We start from the raw sequence: 21496 nt of genomic DNA, 5'->3' as shown, positions 1-21496 counted from the left end.
TTCTCTTTCAAAGACTAGATCATGGTCTGCTAAGAATCTGGTAGTGTTGGGTCAACAATCAAACTCAATTTAAGGTACTGCCCAAAACTTTGCCCAACAGGGAATGAAAGCTGACCAACAGCACCTCAGCCCCTCCCAGAACATCAAAAGCACCTATAAGTAAAAGACATAAAAGAGGTGAGTTAAGCTTTTATGCTTCCAGAGATAAGCTTCCACACATGACCCAAATGCAAACTGGTGCACATAAGTCTGCTCAAGTCTGAAAAGAATTTGGAAAACAGCTCTAAAAAGCATGAACCAACTCATTTACGTCCAGATACAACCACGTATGACATTCAGACAAGACATTTTCAATGCCCATACAGTCGTGACCAACACTTTCAGCACTTCTGCAGAAGCATCTAGTTCGTCCACCTACCTCAAAATCCCAGGCAGCCTCCCACAACTGCCTGAGTGTCAAAAGACCCAGCTGTCTCCTGTTCAACTACTTCTCTACTTTTTCTTTTACTATAGATTTCTACAATATGCTAAAAAGCAGAGAATACATTTAAACAAAAAAAGCATACTCAAATTTAATCCCAAATCCAACAGTAAAACCCTAAAGCCATTGGTTATTGCTTTTTACGTTCAGATTAATACAATCATCACTTTTTTTTTGTTGACGCAAAGCTGCCACAGATTTACCAATTCAAGGTACTCCACACAGTCTTGCAAGAACACTCTGATTAAGATTTTTTGGGGGTTCATAAATCCATCGTTACGGGTACGTTTTTCACTGAACATGCTTTGCTCACTGAATGAGCAAAGGCCAAACTACACTCCTTGGGTTACTTCATGGAATTGGGATGAGCTTCCTCTACTTGGTATGTTACCTCACATGCCTATGAAACAGTTGAAAGTTCAACAGCTTTTTTTGCCTTCTGGAATCAACACTGACACAACTCAGGCATGTTAAGAAATGGTAATAAAAAAAATGGGCTGCATTATGATTCTCTTTAACTACATGCTGTTTTTGAAAACATAAAATTTTCTCGAAGACCACTGTTCAAATATACCCTTCTCTACTATGATCCCTTTCTTCCTTGCCCAAAAGAACATCCTGGTTCACTACCACCTCTCTATGCCATGAAGCACAAGTCTTCCTCTCCCCCATGTTCTTCTCAGAAACATAGCTTCTGCGCTCTTGCACATCCTCTCCTAACTAAACACATCGACCAGTCTTTCCTCTCTTGTTTAAGGAAGCTCTCTTCAATGAAAATAGATACAGAAATAGTCAAAGTGCTGCAAGGCAGCTGTCAAACACAGTGCATTTCATAGGTTTCGCTGCTCCCTCTCCTTCATTTCGACATATACGCTCTTTAAAGAGATTAAACAGGCACTTTTATTTCTGAATATACACATCTGTGTCAAACAATTTCTATATTTAAGTCAATATATTCAAGTGCCTCTTGGCTAATCGAGTCTGACAGGCTCTTTGTTTAAGAAAACTAAGATACGAAGTGCAATAATTCTGTTGCCCTGCGGATGTGAGAGACAACACACTGCTGGCTGCTTAATATGCACATTTATCAACTCAAACACTTCTTAAACATATGAAGCCTGCCTGTCTAACAACACTGTGTTGACGTTGTCATGTGGATATACTGCAAATCTTGTGATGGCATCATTCTTGTTACAAGGAAAATGGGCAGAATTTAGGTCTTTCAGACAACACAAATTCATCGCTTCCTGAACCAACAAAGGAATAGTCAACAATAAATAAACTGAACTTAATAATATAAAAACAAGTTACAAATTAGACTAAGAGACAGCTGATTCCCCATGGTATCATGAAAACAATACTGATTGTTAAAAGACAAGATTTTTAAGCCACTCTTGAACAAGACTGCTAACTTGGCAGTTGAATATTTATTATCCAGCAATATATATATATATATATTTTTAAAGAGGCAGATTTTCTGCCACCCATGTGCAATTAAGTCAACTCCCCAAAGCACAAACACATTACTGTCTAGACACCAAAGAGCACGGGGAGATGGCATTTCAGCGCATTGCTACTGCCTTCCCATAAGAAATCCCTTCAACCCTGTGCCATGCAGGTGGAAAGCAAGGACCTGGCACCACATGCACATTCACAAATACCCTACACCATCTGCTTATTCTCAGTCCCAACTGTAGGAGAAAAATTCCCCTTCCTTTGAGCACCACCTTGAAACCTGAGCGCTGGAACAGTGACTGCTAACAAAGCGGAACTGACTTAACAGCCACAGGGAAAGGAAATGCAGTGACAAGCAACTCTTGGATCCAACTCTACATTTTGTCAAAAGTAATGGCAAAGGTGGTTAGTTGCAAGCCGTCGTTGACCAAAGATGTCTTCAGGAGCTGCCCTTTAGGTGACTTCCTATCATGCTTCTGTTGGCACATGGTCACTTGACTGTCTCCAGTAATCCTTCCACAAAGATAAAGCCCTGGCCACTGTGTTCCAATAGCTTGCCCCAAGGAAAGAAAAACCACTAAGATCTGCGGCCTGAGTTAAAACTAGCGTCAGCTCTGTTTACAGAACTTGGACTTCTGACTTTAGTAAGTGTGGCTGTTAGATGCTGTAATTTTTATCATATACTACAGAACAGTTCTGGTGTAAAACACTGTTCTTCTACATACCCAATAGGTATCAAGTAAATATCAGGATTCACTGAAATTCTGGATGCATGTATCTTCTGTAGTTGGATATGGTATTACCAACTTCCTTATCCACACCAGATGAAAATGTTATTTTCAAAAAGGTAATAATTACCCAGAAGTTAAGTATAGGAACTATTTAAAGAAATATCAGAGATGATGAAACAGAATTTTTATAGAACACATGCAACCTCAAATTTTGGCACTTCGTAAAATAACTAGAACCATGCAGAGATGTAAATAACATACAGAAAACACAGTGTAAATACTCTTGCTCTTTAGCTGGCTTTAGGGTGCATTTAAGATGATCTCACAGTGGTACCCTACACCTCCACGTTGGAAGACCATGTAGTAGAGTATGATTTACCAGGAGGGGGCAATGCAACTACACATGCAGTTGGTATTTACCAACAGATCTAGGACCCAGTTCATACAACAAAATGCCTAAGGTGAATGTACATCTCCTAATTTAATATTCATAGAATATTATTACTCTGCCTTATTCTCAGGTAAAGGCTGAGAAATATATATGTTAATGATCTATTTCACAGAGAATTGGGTAGGCTGGTATCAGTTCAGGAAGAGGACTATTAAGATTGATAGAGGGACTTTTACTATGCTCACACAACAGATTAGCCAGATGTAGAACTTCTCACTCAGTACCAGTCCAAAGTGCAGGCAATTCAAATGAAGTAGATATGAATAATCTCCTCTTATGTAAAAGAAACAAAGCTATGGCAAAAATCACCTGCGGGTATAAGTACATTAGCATCTTAGTTCAAATCAGGAGTGCTCTTTTGAAGTGAATCATCCAATCATCTCTTCTTACCAGGTTTTGTTTCATATTTTAAAGAGGTCTCAGAGTGCCAACCACTCCTTTTGGACGAAATTAAAAGGGCAAATGTGCTCCAACCACAAGCAGGCAGGCAGTCTAGACCTCAGCTAATCCAAAGCAACTCCTCTCGTCTTCAAATACTGGTAGTGAAGTCTTTGGGTCCTCAGCACTCTAATTACTGAGCTCCACAAATCTGTTTCTACTGGAGCTATATCCTAACATCCCAAGAACATCCATCTTAGTTCTCACAAATGGGCATATCATTTCATCTGGTTATGTTTACCTGCAGAGGTCCACACAGAATGGGATTCAGAACAGCTAATTCTGAATTTGTCAAACCAGACTCAGTTTTGCAAAGTACCAATTCCAGTGCCTTTCCATGTGCATCACACTGAGCACCGGTATCTTCATGTTGATGGAACAGAAGCACAGACACCTGGTAGAACAACTAGTACAACTCAGGTTTCTCGTTTTAACCATCCAAGTTCTCATATGTCATATAGCTGATATTTATGCAACGAAGCTGTATGCACATTCTAAAGCGGGGTGAGAAGGAAGAAGAGCAATCCTCTTCTCAAAATGTTTTGAGTAATTTCCTGCTCTTTGACCATGTATGATTTCTTCCTCCTAATAAATAAATTATAAGGTCCCTGCAACAGCGACTTTTAAAAGTCACCCTTACACCATTTAAAAAGCAATCTTTTCTCTTATACTGCCGAGAATTACAGTTTTTGGCAGGTATCCTAAGCACCATTTCTGTTGCAGTCTTAGTCAAAAACGTCTAGGCTCTGTGTCAGCATTGTAAGAACAAGCCCTCAATTTTAATTTAGGAAGAGAGAGACAAGTAACTAGGCCAGGGAGATTATCTAATGCATAGAATTCTTCCCAAAGAATGTCAAACAGTTATACCAAAACATATGCTGTACACAAGCAAAAATTACAAGAAAGCAGTGCTTAGTAATAATATACAAAAATTGATAGCCGGAGATTCAATGACTGATGTTAATCATAACTCACATTACCAAGCTTCTCATTGTTTACTGGCTTCATCAAACAGCGGGTGAGTTAAGGACAAAGTGACAACACTTCAGTATTTTGGCCTTCAATTGTGTCACAACACTGATGTTTATCTAAATATGTGTCTACTACCCTTCCCCCATCTTAAAGAGCTTGTTTTGGCTGATGCTTTGTTAAGAATCACTGGGGAACATGCATTTTTCCAACAGATGATCCAACAAATTAAGTGAGCTGTTTGGTTTTTTTTAAGTTCTGAATCCATTTTTTATTCACTTTAAGAACTCCCCCACCATCACCTGTAAAAGGAAACCTATAGAGCTCATCACTCATATTAATGACTTTAAGGGAACCAGGCAGAGGTTATGGACTCAATAAAAGGTAATAGCTTTTCTCTTTCAAACTCTACATGGTTTACTGTATAGCCTTATTCAGTAATACATTAACCTACATCACATGATGTCTTGTGGTCACTAAAGTTGTTAGTTCTGTCTTGTATTTTAAGAAGCAGCAAGACTGTTTTAATCATAACTTTCAGGTAATTGCCTTTTCTTTTAGATGCTCAGTAACTTAGGATTTCTGCAACTTCCCAAATACCATTCAACCCCATACAGCAAAGAGGTATGTTGCTTTGTTTCCATTATTAGCAGCTGCATTTCCTTTATTTTAAAATGAAATTCCAGATTTTAAAGTTTGTACTGATTGCTAAAGTTAAATGACCTAGGTAATTTAATTGTAATACCCCTCCTCCCCAAAGAACTACTCCCCAGAGAACCCTAGACATTAAAGAGGCATTTAAAAGAACTTATTGACTCCCAGACTAAGGTCAAGCTTAGAGCAGAAGTGGTATCTCTCACCCACACCTGACAATATACATTTAAAAATATATATTTTCATATAGGCCCCTTGTTTCTTTTTATAGTCTTTTTGTTATCTGCTCCCCCTGCAAAATTGCTACAAAGCCAAAGTCTAAAAACAGCTGGATGAGCAATGCTGTTTATCTTGGCAGTCTGAGAAGGGTGGGGAAGAAGGAGAGAAGAAATGGAGTTTATGTCTCCCCCTTGTCCCTCCTCCTGGCTCTATGTGTGTCCGAGCGTTTGCTACCAGTCCCTTCTTATAACAGCACTGAACTCACTGGCACACTAAAAAGGAGGGATAAGGAGCATAGCGTGACCTGGAAAGCCATTTGGAATTTTCTGTTGTTTGTTACATAAACACATCACATGAAATTTGAAGTCGAGATGCAAATTAACATTTGGTACTGGTTGCCTCCTCATTAAGCACTACCAGGATTTGGAAAATCAGACTGGGTGTAGTTTTTTCACCATTGCTAAGTGAACAGTAGAAACAGTGACTCAAACAAGAGGTCATCTAAGGACAACTGGAGTTTGACCCTGCATCTCCTGCAGAGCCAGATGACTGGTTTCACTGCAGCTCTCATGCGCAGCTTTGGCTGAAGAGCTGCTCTGAAATCTTTTACCTCTGAAGCTCACATTGACTATTCCGTCTACATAGATATAAGCACATACAAGCTCTTACGAGGCGAAAAGTACCATGGAACAATACTTTACATGTTCATCTTTTTCCCCTCATGTCCAGATTGCCTATGCAAACTGCATACTTGCCGTATTACAAAAGTGTGATTTAAGTATTAATAATTTTTGTACAATTATAAATTTAGCATTGATTTTTAAATCATACTTATTAATCTGTGTCACTTTTAGTCGCCATGCAACTATGTATGAGGGAATAATATACGAGAAAGTAGGTTTCTACCTAACGTGAATGAGTGTCAAACACAGCTGCTTGAGAAAGTTTTCCAGTGAAATTCTAAGCACATCACGGCCTCCCAAAAATCATTTTGATGCACTGCCCAGTTTAAAAAAAAAAACAAAATCTGCATAGTAATAACGTCTCTTGTTCTCTACAGCTACCTGAAGTCTAGACACGTTGCCTCTTCTTTGGAACAGAGACCAAGGCCCAGCCTTCCCTAGATACTTTCAAACAACTAAGGCTTTGGCTCCTCTTGCCTTCACAGGAGCTCCTGGAAATGCAATACTTTGGAATACTGCTCACATTCATGTAGGCAGACTTGGGTTTAAATCTTCTTCTCTACATTTGCCAGTGCATTTGTACATTTTCTTTCCTGAGATGTTCTGGGGCTACAAAGATCTCTTTCTGCATGGGCACGAGTATGGGAAACACAAGTGGAAGAGGGGCTCTTGCCCCCAGGCTTCAGTCTGCTGTCTCTACCTCTTCCAGCCGTCTCCTTTGCTCCTTCTGCTGCTCAATGCGCTTCTGTCTCTCTGCCAGTAGCTGCCTCTTGTACTCCTCCTGCTCACGAAGCTGCTGCTCCTGCAGCAGCTGCTGTCTCCGAAGGGCCTCGGATCGTTCCTTGTTTTCCTGCTGCAGCCTCAGGAAATCACGTCGGAGGGTTGATTCTCCAGGCACATTGACAATGGAACTGCAACAAAAGGAAGTTGAGGCCTCTTATACAAAAAAAAACCTGATAGGCCATTAAATACCTTTTCCAAAGTAGGGAAACATTAATAAAATATAAAATGACGTTAAATTTTAATCTCATTTCTTTCAAAACGACACTGGATGCACATCAAATACACGCTCTCAGTGGAAGGTGTGAAATGAGGCCAAGCAAAATACGGACCAACTCTGACATGCCGGAGCCCCTGACCAATCACATTTGCCATAAATCTCCTTCCATCCAGAGCTCTCTGGCTCTAAGCCATACAACAGGGAGCTTTAAAACCTTCAGCAGTCACAGAAGAGGCATTCAAACCCTTTGGGTGGTTTGCGTGGCTTGTGCATGCACTTAATAGAAAACAGAAATTTAGCATGCTCCTGATTTACAGTCACGGGCATTTAGACTTGTTTAGCATGGACTGCTCAAAACCCTCCAAAGAGCAGTTATTACCTTGGCTCTCCTTCTTGTTCAGGCACTTCCTCCTCTTCTTCCTCACTTCCACTATATTCATACTCAGTCTCATCTAAAGGAAAGAAACAAAGACCCAGATAGTGCTTACCTTTAATTTCAGAACAGTGCAGACTTGGAACAGTGCCTTAATGAACCAGTTCCTAACCCCTTCAGTGAGAAGGTCCAGCTCAGACCCTAGGATTCATTTACAAACATATACAAGCCCATCTTCCCACACACGTAGCAACACTTTGCAGTAAACCTTCAGCAAATTCCCTGAATGACACCAAGTTCTATACATAAGAGAAAACACCTGGGGAATCTTGGCACCACCTGAGCAAAGAGAATAGGCTGCCCGAGACATTTGCTTCATAGGTCTCGTGATGTATTACTTCTTCAGTTTGAGTTATGGCATCATTCCAGAAATGAACCTACTGAAGAACAAAAAGGGGAAAGGCATATATGCCAGTATCCTCCTGAATACTGTTTAATGGAAGAGGCAGTAGCTCATAAGGGAGTAAAATGCAACTTCTCTGAAAACGAGATGCTTGCACCTGGTATTTTCTGTGTGTAATGACAGAACAAAACTCAAAAACTTGCTGAGAGTCAACACATGAATTAAAAAAGAACCTCTCAAGGGTATGGGGGTTTTTTTTGGAGCTTTTCTAGTGGTGAGGATTTAGACCAAAAAGCAAGACAAAAATACCTATTCTTACTAAGTTGCAAGACTGGATTTTTAGAAGCTGCATACCTTTCTCTCCTCTCTTCTTCCTGGTCCTGTCTATATGGTCCTTAAGCTGGATTCGGACTTGCCTTTCATTTGGTTGGTCACGTATAAATGGATGTTTCAGTAGTTGCTCTGTAGAAGGTCTCTGCATGTAATTCTTCACTAGACAACCTTCTATAAAGCTGAAAAACTTTTTCGACCTGAGAAAGCAGGAAGGAGAAAAAAAGCAAAACAAAACAAGATCACAGCTGCAACTCAGCTCAAACAACTCTTCCCGTTCTTCCCCAAAGCCTAACTCCTTTCCTCAAAGAGCATCACATCCCAGAAGATGGTAAAAATGCTGTCTGAAAGTGTGCCTCCAAAACAGAGCCAAACGTGCACCAGCTGAACACGGGGCTGGGCGGACACAGGGCAATGCCAACATACCTGCAGTGCTTTGGCACAGCCTTGCAGAGATGTGCCCTCTTTCACAGGCATAATTGCCCTGAAATGCAGGCTATATTAGTGAAAGCAAATCATGCAAACCCAGCTCTGCTACTTCTGGGCTGGAGCTGGCTTGCATCCAGCTTGCTTGGAGCACAGGCAGGGCAGCTCTGGTGTGTCTCCACCTGCCCATGCTATCTAAGGGCATGTCTACTTCAGACGAGCCATGAGGAAAGCCGCAAGAGTTGCTGCCAACACTGCACTAATGCAAGCAGCACCATGCATGCTGCTGCTTTTACAGGCACCTGGGCTCACTGAGAAGGGTCTATAATAGCTTAAGCTTATTTATTTTCTACCCGAAGAGCCACACAAAGCAATTCTCACAGAACAGCACGTGATGTTGAACAATGCTGTCCATTCAACACCAGCACTTGGGGGCGAATTCTCACTGGCACAATTTAAGGGATATAAACTGAACTGAGTTCCTCCTGCACACTGCGTAACGTGACAGGGGATGGAAGTCTGTCAAGCTGGGGCACCGTCATTCCTTATCTGCACTTAATTTGAACACTCAAAAGAGGATCCCTCCAGACAGAAGTCACCAAACAAGCTGCCCTGCAAAATGCCAGCAAGGAAAATATTCACAACTGTATTTGTCACCATTTGGCCTATTTTCTCATAACCTGATATTGACTACAGTAAATAAAAACAGTTGAGTCACAGCAGCCCTGGCTTTGGCCAGATTCACTTTTTGATTGCTTGCTGCTCTCAAGCTGCTCCCATACTTGGGCAGCAAATACTTCTATTAGCTGGTTAAATGCAAAACCAACAACAGTTTCCATCCGTTGCTTCACTTTCCTAGTACCATGTAGGAGGCTGAATTCAAGATAACTTCACTTTTTTCTGTTATTACTCACACCTAGAATGTTATGACTCTGAATAAAAGGAATAAAAAGGAATAAAAAGGTTCGTGAAATGTTCGTACAAATACTTTAACACATGCAGAAAGCAGATTTGAAAGAGGGAGTGGGATACCATGACAGCATAAGAGCATAAATAAGTCAACCCAGGCAAAGTCCAAGTCCAGCAAGCAAACCAAGCTCATACTATGTTGATTTTGAATAGGCAGGCAAATCACTATTTTGACAGGATCACAGCATCCTGTGATCACATTCAATCTATACAAAACCTCTTTCCAGGGAGTATTTTCGTTTCATACATGCCAGTCATAACCAGTAACTGTGAGGAAATCCTCCGATACTAATGGATTCCTCTCAGCTGGCAAGAAACGCACACTCAATTTCAATCGTTTACAATAATTACAATAAAAGCCTTCATTACTTTTAATAGCTCCTTTCAACTTAGCAACTAGAGCGCCATAGTGCTGCTCTGCTTCTGTGTTATGATACATCAGAGAAAACATACTGCTTATTAAGAGTGCTGCAGGAGTTTATGTTTTAAAATACATTTCTATTTGTCACTTTAAAAACACGCTTCATTCTCGTTTTCACAGAATGTGGTACCATATCTCTGGGACAAACAGAACTAAATAAACAATGCATACTTTTTATTTTCTGCGTTGACTCAATGGCACAGGAGATAACAACAGACTGGTTTTAGGCAATAAAGTGCCCTACAGTTCTGTGCAAGTGGTAACAGAACGGTAAGCACTAAGACAAATACCGTGGCTACAACAGAAGATACAAAGAAGAGGCCACGTATACATACCATTTCTTGGATTTTAACCGTGGGGGAGGGTTTCTGGGTATCAGAAAGAGTGCCCTCATGGGATGCATGTCACAAAGTGCTGGAGGACAGAAAACAAAACCAAACACAAGTATGTAGGCATTTGTTTAGTTGCTCCTTGTCAATACCATGGCTTCAGCTCCCACAGACATTCCCACAATCCCCACCACATATGCAGGAATTGTAGATAGCAACCCAGCTAGATGGAATTTGACCAAAATGACGATGGAATTTGACCAAAATGACAACAATTCTGCAGCTCGACGTGCTAAGGGCAGCCCTAGAAATCAAGGCACAGATTAACCTTCAGAATCAACCACAATGGGAACATTTGTGCACAGCCCTCCTCCATTTCCGAGTTATCTAACTTAAGTTTTGCTCAAGAGAATACTGGGAGAGGATGGCAGAAAGGAAGAAAAACAGTTACTGTTACATATAAATTCTTCGCTTGCCCTCCTCTCCCATTACACAAAGAATTAAAGCAGGATGCCCCACTTTCACTCTCCAGACTTGAAGCTTTTCTATATTCCCAGGCCTGCAGATTTTGAAACATGCAAGTGTCAATACGGATAAAATAAATAAATAAAAAATATTCCCTGCAGAACTGCAATGTAAACCTGAACTCCCTTAATTCAGAGAGCATGGAATTGGAGTCTGGAATTTCTGCCAGATAATCTTTCCTGCTGCACTGGAGCAAAAGTACCACTGCAAAGCTGACAGAGCAGGGAAGGAGGCTGCCCAAGAAAGGGAACTGAAAGCAAATCCTCCATTTTGATCATCTTCCAATGGTTGACCCCTTGCACCACCAATTCCAGCTCCAGTGATCTCTGCAGAAAGAGGTAATGTCTTCCATGCGCAAGAAATTTAGGACAAGGAGACTGACATGATAGTAATCCAGGTTTCTGAGACAAGAGGCCACAATGCTGGTGGAGAAGGCTCTTGGATGCCCACGGATTCTACCAGATCACCAAGTTTAAGGACAGACTTTTCAGCTGCATCTTGAGGAGGCGGCGGTAGACCCCACATACCAGTAGACAGTCCAAGGCAAGAGCTATTTAGCATTAACACAGGATTTTTGCTTACTTTCCAAGTGCCCCTCTACTGATTTTACATGAAGAGGGGGCCAAGCTCTGCTTCAGTGTGGAGATGAAAAAATATTCCTGCCCAATTCCAGGCTTAAAAAACCCACTGAAACAGCTTTTAATTGAGAGCCTCCCAGGCACCTCAATGCTCTGAACAAAAAGGTAATGCAAAAAGGAGGTCAAGTGGTAGCTCAAATGCTGTTAACACAGGGCTGGCTGAGGTGTCCTGGGAGCAGCTCTCATATGGGCAATCATGCAAACTTGCCATTAGAAAGGAAAAAAACTCCAAACCATCAGACCTCCTACAACGTGATTCAAACAAGAATGTCATGCTTCATTTTATGAATTTTACATTAACAGCAACGATCTGGCAGAGGCTGCAAATGAAATGACTGCTTTTTTTTTTTCTGCTAGGAAAATGTCAATACTTCATTTCAACGCAATCATTTCAAGTTTCAAGCTGGGCTCTTGTGTGGTGGTGGCGTTTGTTTACACTTAAAAAGAAATTAATATTGTAGTTTACTCTTAAGTACTTTAGCCTGCTGTTTTTTTAAATCCAGAGCCAAAGCTGGGAGTGGGGGTAAGAATATTTTCCTGTATACTAAGGATTTTTTCCAGATTTCTCTCTCAAAAATATCAACATCAACTCATGAGAGCTCTCAAGCAGAAAGCATAAATAAAGTTCAACATTATGTGCTGAAGACGGATTTACAGTTTAAGTCATGTCACTTCTAAGGAAGATCAACACCACCCACTGATGAGTTGAAACAAAAGGAGAAGCAATGTTAGCCTTACCCAGCCTGATAGAAAGGCAACACAGAAAGATTGCTACAGGTGCTTTTTTCATTACGGTCAAATTCTCAAGGCTCCACTGCACCTCTCCCTAGCTGAGGTTCCAGTATCCCAGGCCAGACCATACACAAACTGGGACACACTTCCAAAAGACACCATACTACCTATAGGAAGGAAGTCTGATGCTTGATTAGCTTCCAACTATTCCTGCTATAGAAATTAAATTACTGCAGTCTGCGTTGTAGTGTTTAAACGCTATATCAAAAGTGTTGCTATTTTGGGGAATTTATATTTATAGGGCAGGCAAAACCAAAGAGAATAGAAATAACACGAGGACACTTTCAGAAACCTCAAAACTAGGTTTAGATTACAACAGGCATCTCTTAAGTATACGTTTCAGCTTTATTCAGCCCACTGGAAAAGCACACATATCACTTACGGGGAGCTCCTTCTGCCATTTCTATGGCTGTAATGCCGCAGGACCAGAGGTCACTCTGCATAAAGAGAGACAGACACCATATGTTAGGAGGTGGATTTACCATTCAGACAGTAAGAGTGCTATTTGCAGAGGCCCTGTAGGTGAGGCTGCAAGGAAATAACAAGGTTGTTTAAATAATAAGCTACTTTCTTCTTTAACGGTATCACAAAAGGCTCCTTGCCATATCATACACATTTATACACAAACACATCTACATATTCATATAGAGCATGCAAATGATCCTTCCTAATAGCACACGAATATATTCTCATTAGGACAAACAAAAATACATTTGCCTTAAGTCCAAGTCTACAAAACAACAGAATTTTTCCTTGTTCCTCCCTTGTTTACAAAGGACCAAACACTTCCCTGTAATAAACTCACAGAATACACTCCTGATATTCCCCCAAGCAGAAGACAAAGAAAATGAAGGACTAAATAGGCTGAGGAGTAAAACCCCAAAACCCAGCAAGTCTTTCCCATTGTCTAAATCAGCAAATAAGCAACTACAGATTAGTGGAATATAGCCCTTCCTTGACTTTTTTTCTAGTTAATGGAAACCAGATAATAATACAAGCACATAATTTTATATAGAGGAACAGCCATTACTGCTAAATAGGTGAAAAGCCTCTGTTTGCCTCAATACTTGTGGCCAAAGCAAATGCTCCTTCCCTGTCACATCAGTTTTGTTTGCAACATCAAGAAAGAAGAATCCTTCAGTGAGAGTCTTTCAAGGTGCTACCTCTGGAGAGTGCCCCTGGCTGGAAGCTAACTGCATTCGCTCCTGAATGAGACCCAGGAGGCTCGAATGTAGCTGGAAAAGTCTTAGCAAGGAATGAAATCAAGAGATTCCTTATGGGGAAAAACAGTGGAGGAGGCTGCTGAAAGGAGTATAGCCACTCCTATGAACGATCACTCCTATGAAAGATCTGTTCTTCTGAAAAGCAGCGTTCATTTCTGGCAACAATAGCGATTTGGAACAAATGAGTGAAAACTGATGAGCAAACAAGCTCTTCTGTACTACAAGCAGAGAATTTCTAATGGTCTGGCAACTGCACTTTCAAGCCCAGCAGGGCAATTGTTTCTCCTGGTGCAATCCTTCAATTTACGCAAAAACCACACAGCCTCCTGGTCTTATGGAAGCTTCAACCATGAATTTTCTAAGGGAAGAAAAAAATAAATAACTGAAAAAGACTCCTGCCTCAACACCCCTACAGGGTCCATCAAGAACGATACATGGGTGTGAAAGGAATCCTTTTTCACACTGCTGCTGCACTAATGACTATAGCAGAGAGCTCTTCTCCTTTGCTAGATCATCTAATAGTTACCATCCTAATAATCCCATCTGTGAAGATCTAAAGCACTGTTTTTATTTCAAGGAGCTGTTAGATGTAAAGAGTGATTAAATCAAGAGAAATAGGATCAACATGATCAATTAATCAAAAGGTATAAAAACACCAAATCAAACCTGCGTTTCATTTGCTTCTTAATAAATTTATACATACCAATATCTAACATTACCTCAATCTCAGCAAGTTGATATTCAGCCCCAATACTCAGTATAAGAGCCTAATCGTCGCTTTTCTGATCTCTTTGTTGCCTCGGTTAAAAGTTTGGATAGTAGCATTAATCTAAGTGAAGATTTTTAAAAAAACCTTATTTTCTCATTTTCTTTCTTTCTGCTTTCATTAAAGCAAGCTGAGAAATAGACTTCAGATTACAGGATGCTCTGGCTAGAGAAGTTTAACTCTGAATACACATATATAATATTCTTAAGGGTAAAGCAAATGCCATCAGGTCAGTTAATGGCTTTGCAGTAATTAAGTCTTTTATCAAGATGCATATGCATCTAGAAATCAGGAACAGACACAGTGTAAATACCTCCTCCTGCCCTTCACTAGCTCTCCAGACGGTGCATCTATTTAAGGCAACACCTAAAATGCATTGTTCTGGGTTATTACAATAACTGGGGCATATTCAAACACAGTTTATAGTAAAAGCATTATACAAATGGAGAACAAGCACCTTCAGTTAAACTCTTTTTTTTGGCCTTCCCTGAGTACCTACAGCACACCGAAGTCTCTACCTTATGAAGCTAGGACAGTACAAATCATAGCAATGAGCCATACCTTGTGTCCCCCTAGCAAGAATGTACCAACATAAAACAAAATTACTCTTACAAAGCATAAGTCACAAAAACTGCTGGCATTCGTGGATGTTCATAATGCAGCGGTAAGCTATTGTGTTCATTTCTGTATTATTTCTCTGTTAACATGACTCTCTTACTCTGTAATCATACGTAGCATCTGGATTTTCATCACAGGCAATAACTTCTGGAGCCATCCAGTATGGAGTTCCAATGAAAGTGTTTCTCCTGCCAACTGTCCTGTCCAGCTGAGCGCTCACACCAAAATCCACTGCGAGTGGGAAAAGATTAAAATAAAATCAGAGGGGAAAAATAATGCAGTGATTACTTCTGTATGATGATTTGGAAATAAAACCAGGTGGATATTCCATGTGGGAGGACCATGCCGAAGAGAAACATGATGATTCATACAGAGGCAGCCGACTCCTTGCGTTTCACTTGCAGTGTGCTCAGGCCACAAGCCCACGAAGAGACACAGCGGGGTCTCCTCACCTCTCTCCAATCTGTCTCTGAAGCATCATCTCCCCAGAAGGGAATGCATGGCTGAAAAAATACCATCTTGGAGGCTGAGGAAGGACTATTCCCTTCCTAACTGGTGAAGCTAAGCGCAAGACTGTCTATGCAGGCAGACTCAACTTCCCAAAGGTACCATCCATGCTATGGGAAAGCCATGTGTGAACAAGTCTCCTTTTTGGCTGTCCACCTTTTTTTGCTCTGAAGCTGGACAGCAAAAATAATTTGTTGCTCAGTGAACTGCTCTCTGCTCCATAATGCACAGAGCAGATGCAACATAGGAAGGAAAGATGAGGATTATTCGGGAGGTGATAACTTTGAGCACATCTGCACATCGGTTGCAACAAAGACATTTATTTCACTATAGGAGATTTTCCCTCCCTTTACTTCTCCTCACTCCCAATTCCACTGATAGGATCACATTCACAACAGTGATATATGCCTTTCCATATCAGAAAATTTGTCTGACTAGGAAGGCTGTGTCTACTTCACAGAATGCATCATTTGAGTGACACAGACAAACTGGTAGAGACAAGCTCTGTGGGAGCAACAGGAGCTACTGTGCTCCACTTTGGACCAAAAGGAGGAAAGCTCTCCAGAGAACTTCCTCCTCCAGCAGCCAGGACATCTTTCTATGCCTCGTGCTGCAGGAAGGTGTAATGCAAAACAGAAGGGATGTGGGCTGGGTGGGAGGCCTTCAGCATGACTCTATATTTAACCAAAAAAAGATGGTGAATGTAGTGTGATGCAAACACAGAAGGTTAAAGTGTGCAGTAACTGGAAGAGACAGATTAGAGAAAAAGAAAAAAGAGATTGTCCACTTGCAAAGGAGAGAAGGGCCATGGAATCAGCATGGTTTTCAGCAGGCATGCCAGAGGTGGAAGTGCATTTTGAAATTCAAGCCATTGCTCCCTCGAGAGCACCATCCAGGTCACATTCCTGTGCCCAGAATCTGAACAGCAGGTGCTAGTTTTAATTAAAACCAAATGCAGGAATGATTTCTATCACCTCCCGAGCCCACGATGAAGGGAATCAGAGCCAACCTGTGTCACACAAAAATTGATGTAGACACAAAACCATTCACTCACTAATTCTGGTAAGAAGACAAATAACCCTGAATGAAATGCAACAACTTGCAGGAGGAAATATGTCCGGAGCCTCAATCCACATGAGAGCAGTGGTAGAGCGTACACGCTAAAGAACATGTTGCAGGGCTCTTGAAGAATGAAATTAATTTGGGAACATGAGGAAAAACAACAAAGGCTAGATGAATCAGGAAGCAGTTGTGCTTGCCTACTTACCGAGTTTCACTTCTGCATTCTCTGTTAACAACACATTTTGCCCTTTGATATCCCTGTGAATCACATGGTGGGCATGAAGATGTGCCAGCCCCTGCAGTAGGGAAAAGAGAGGAAGTAGACAACATTCAGAGTTAGGCTCTTTGTCCAACAGCAGGCAATCCATGCCTTGCAGCCCTGTAGTCCGTGCTTTGGTGCACGGGTTTGTGCTCAGCAGATACATGCAATGCAATCCACAGGAGCCTTGTAGCAGCACACCACCCGCTCAGCTTTCGATAATTGAGCAGGGAATAAGGCCCCAGGTTGTATCCATGCTGTGCATACACACAGCTCAGCATCTACACTGTGCAAACACTTTTCAGCTGTCACTTGGAGGAAGCTCAGCGACCAGAAAGTCTCAGTACAATTACATTGTGAATGACAGTGGTGTCAGTGTAGTTGGTGACATTTGACATACACCGGTTCACACTTAAAGGAAGGGAAATTTAGTCCAGGAGTGGGGCAGAAAGAACAAAGGAGAAAGCAGCATGATGCAGGTATGGCTTCTGAGAAGGAGGAGGGATGGTGATGGGCTAACATTTATATTGGAGGGTGATGGAATACTGATGGCAAAAAAAAGTGCTGTTGCGAAGACAGAGTGGAGTTCTCTTATCTATCTTGACTTATCCTCCATAAATATGAAGGCAGATAATTGCTCCTCAAGAAAAAAAAACACAGCAGCGAGCGCTGTACTTTCCAAAGGAAACAAAACCTCCTGGCATACGGTGCTTTTTGTTGAGACAGCACCTGGATGCATGCCCCAAAGCGTTAGCCATGTGGAGGGAGGGTCGGGGAAGACATATGTTGCATTCTACTCCCTAATGTAATTGGTAGAACAATAGGCAACCCTCTTAGCAACTGCCCGTACTTTTGGTTTCTCCTCGGCACTCTGCTTGGAAAACTGCAGTCTCTGGTGGGATCATCTTGCCTGTTTGCACTGCCCTCCCAGACTTCTAATGTTTTATGAAAAATAAAGCAATAGAACCTTTACAGCTGCAAAAGGTTAAGAGAGTAGTGCTTGCTGTAGAGAAATATTTTCTAACACATGTTCCTCGTTAAATGATCATTTATCAGTTTGCCTACATAACCATTGGGCTGTTTTCTTTTTCTAAAACACTCAATGAGCAGGACAAAAAATATATATAATCCACAGCTCCTCCCTGCATATACCACAAGGTAACAAAATGAATGGTTGATGTCCTTGGTACCATTCACTGGCTCTTAACACTAAGCGTGGCCTTAGTTTTTGCAAGAATGAAGGCTTTTCCACGGCTTCGCACAGGATACTTTTCAAAGCCTTAAGCTCCACTGCCTCAGCCAGGGAGATAATCATATGAATCATATGTTCTCTCTAGAGTACAATCTGATCTTACTGGAAAAATACATTCAGGCTCTTGAGGGGTTAGGATGTGACCGAGGGGCAACAGCTTGACTCTCCTACAGTCCCCAGGTAAGTTCTCTGACGTCCCTCTGACCATATAGGATGCATTCAGGAGGCTCTCACCTGCATCCCAACCTGCACAAATCTTTGGCACTTTAGCATGTTTAACTTTTTGTTACACAAGCTCTCTCTTTCATCACTGACAAACTCAATGTCAAATCAGGTTTTGCAATGCCTGTTTGCAACGTGAGTTTTGCATTCCTTTTTTCCAGATATTCCAGTTCCTGCTAGTAAACAATTAAGGCTCCTTTTACAAACGTCTCACAGGAATGAGAAAACAGCTGTAATGTTTTTCTGAAGTAAAACCTTTTGTCACCTTCCCAGTGAGCACGATCCTACCACCTTAAGAAGAATTTACGATGAAGGCAACGTAGCACGCAATACCTTCAGGGTTGCACAGTTGTACTCAAGTCAAGCGTACGATTGGTACTCTGTATTACAGCAGTTAGTTCTCCTCACATTAAAGCATGCTATCCACTTGACAGCAAATACAACCATCAGTAGGTATTCATGACGGTAACTTTTATCCCTTCTAGTAAACAACAACTTAAAACGTGCCAACCCAAACTTCAACAACCAACCTCTCTCCTAGCAGATGGAGTTTGAGCAAGAGACCACAATCATATGTCTCCATCATTTAAAAAAATCACCAAGACAGAGTCAATGTGCAACGCAGACAACAGCAGCGTTGATTTATGCGAGAGCTACTGGTGGTTTCCTTTAACATAAAGCCCTCGGAACTTCAGTTTTGATGAGGCAATTGAACAGGCACACTGTGTAATGGAATGGGTAGGAGGCAATTTGTTTTACAAAGAAGCATGAGGAAAATCATACCAGATTTGCTTAGCACAGCAAACGTGCCAATTCAAAAAGCACTTCAACTGTACCAACTGGAAATTAAAGATGAGGCATAATTAGCCAAAGCTTCAGTTTTAGAAGAACTGATAAGTGGCATCCCTCCTTCTGAGGAACTTTTGCAGTGCCGTATGCTAGCACTCTACAGTGCACAACCGCGTGCGACGTATCTGCTCGCCCTAGATAGACTGCAGCACTAAGTGATATACGAGCACATTGCAGCACAGAAGTCCCAACGGTCGGCCTGAGCCAACAGCTCCCTTCCTCCACAGGCTTGATTAGGAGCAGAGAAAGAGGGCTGTAAGCACATTTGGAAAAGCCCGTTCCGCACCATCTAGTGTTATGACACTGCTGCAACCTCAGCCTTCTAAAAAAAATAACTTCTAAAAAAAGCATCTTACAGGAACATGGGCACTGTTTCTCAGCTTCTACAATAGAGAAGGACTCTGGTTCTTAAGCTGCTTTCTCATGCAGTGCTGCTCTTACAGTACAGCACAACTCACACAGCGTGTGAGCATTCGTGGTCTTGTCCTCACTGCCAGTGTAGGAGATGGAAGTTAAAAGATGCACAGCAGACATCCATCCACTCCTACATGCTCTTCAGACAACGACTTGGCTAACAGGACAGATAGGAACAGTTTCTTGCAGAACCACAAGCTAAGTTACATCCGCAAGATTGCTTCCATGTTTCTGAGTGCAGTGAGCTATTTTCCTTACCCTGAGAATCTCTCTGGAGATGTATGCTATCCAGTCTTCTTTCAGAGTATTCCCTTTCGTGTTCTTCACGAGGTCCGTGATAGAGCCTGCTCCACAAAACTCCATAACAAGCTGCAAAAGAAATACCAGCATGCAATCAACATTAAACACAGTTTCCAGCTGTCTAGCAAAGTAAAATAATCACGCTGCAGCACTGATTTGGGAAACCCTCATGAAGCACAGAATATCATTTATTTTACCTCTCTGCCTTGAAAGTGGATCCAAAACAAATGTCTCCAATGTGTGTCAGACAAACATGGAATATGTCTCACATTAGTTACCACGTTTTCGAGGACTGATTTAATCACTGTAATTTAATACTGGGAATCTGGATATGCTCAGCTGTGTAAAATGCATTAGCAGTAACAGAAGTAAGAGCACATCCAGTGCTGAAGGAATCAAGCTGACCACACCGTTGCAACACATCTTAATCTATAATTCCTACTTATTTATGGGAGACAAGAGCGTGTACTTGTGTCTGTGTGCTGCCATTTCAAATCCAAACTTCAGTCCTCTAGAGGAAATAGATGAGATGGGATGAGAAACGGGTAGAATTACAGCCACGCATTCCTACCGCTCAGCTCATCTGCCTTGTTCCCATGAAACATGTTACTATCCATCTTTGAAATTGGGAAAAAAATTACTTAAAGAGCAAATACACTGCTAATAGCAAATCTTAGTTCAGCCATCACATTAGCATACATTATTCAATTCTCTATCTGTTCAAGCAAGCACCGAATTCTATTAGGCAGTCTTTCCATAATGATATTTCTATCATCCTCAAATGATTTCCAAAAGGGAAAGGCTTATGAACATGCTTGAGAAACATCTGCTTACCCACAGTTGGTCATCATGTCCTGGAGGACTTTTCTTAATGAAAGCACCATAATAAGTTGCAATATTTCTATGATGAGAATATTTCTTTAGCATATTAATCTCCAGTTTGATTTCTTCTTCTTCATCCTTTGGAAAAACAAAAACAAAAAAAAAAAATACGTTTAATACACCACGTGCATAAATTACACTCTTTTTTCTTCTATACAAGTACCTTTTAAAAAGTTGAATTTATATCAGCATCATACTTAATAAACAAATCCCAGATTCATGCCAACAAAATCCTTTGTATTGAGATTGTCTCAAATAGACCCATACTTCTCTAAGTTTACAGTAGTACAAAAAGTAAGTGAAGGATGATAGAATCATAGAATGGCCTGGGTTGAAAAGGACCACAATGATCATTGAGTTTCAACTCCCCTGCTATGTGCAGGGTTGCCAACCACCAGACCAGGCTGCCCAGAGCAACATCCAGCCTGGCCTTGAATGCCTCCAGGGATGGGGCATCCACAGCCTCCTCGGGCAACCTGTTCCAGTGCGTCACCACCCTCTCTGTGAAAAACTTCCTCCTAAGATACACTGGTCTTCACCCAAAACTTGATGACTATAGTACCTTAAACAAATACGCATGTAACAGACTTCTAGTCTATGTAACCCAGAGAACTAAAAGAAAACACAGAAAAATCTGTTAATTTACAAGGAGAATTATTTCTTTCTCCTTCTTTTTTTTTTCTTGTTTGTTTGTTTGACTGTGAAGTCAATTTCAACCTATTCTATTTAAATACCACCAGACGGGCTCAGTGCAGCAGGAATTCCCCTCCCTGCACCAACAAGGCGTTCGCCTCACACACAGGTTTCCTCCTCCTCCATCCGGCTCCACAGAGGAAAAGCAAGTGCATCAGGAAA

The 21496-nt window shown here is 41.3% G+C and overlaps 1 protein-coding gene across 11 annotated transcripts in view; it reads right to left on the bottom strand.

Moving 5' to 3' along the window:
- Positions 1-21496, bottom strand: part of MAP4K4 (mitogen-activated protein kinase kinase kinase kinase 4) — a 151989-nt gene that overhangs the window by 39183 nt on the left and 91310 nt on the right. For all 11 annotated transcript variants that reach the window (XM_015277799.4, XM_015277803.4, XM_015277801.4 and 8 more), the window contains exons 4-12: positions 20594-20719; positions 19718-19828; positions 16669-16759; positions 14995-15125; positions 12670-12724; positions 10339-10417; positions 8212-8387; positions 7461-7533; positions 6782-6992 (exon numbers count right to left, since the gene is read on the bottom strand). In XM_015277799.4, coding sequence (XP_015133285.2) covers positions 6782-6992; positions 7461-7533; positions 8212-8387; positions 10339-10417; positions 12670-12724; positions 14995-15125; positions 16669-16759; positions 19718-19828; positions 20594-20719 — 1053 coding nt within the window. The remainder of the gene's footprint in view (positions 1-6781; positions 6993-7460; positions 7534-8211; positions 8388-10338; positions 10418-12669; positions 12725-14994; positions 15126-16668; positions 16760-19717; positions 19829-20593; positions 20720-21496) is intronic.

This window comes from Gallus gallus, chromosome 1, assembly GCF_016699485.2.
Source record: "Gallus gallus isolate bGalGal1 chromosome 1, bGalGal1.mat.broiler.GRCg7b, whole genome shotgun sequence".
In the NCBI taxonomy this organism is placed as follows: Eukaryota; Metazoa; Chordata; class Aves; order Galliformes; family Phasianidae; genus Gallus; species Gallus gallus.
This window is presented reverse-complemented; position numbering and strand designations above follow the sequence as displayed.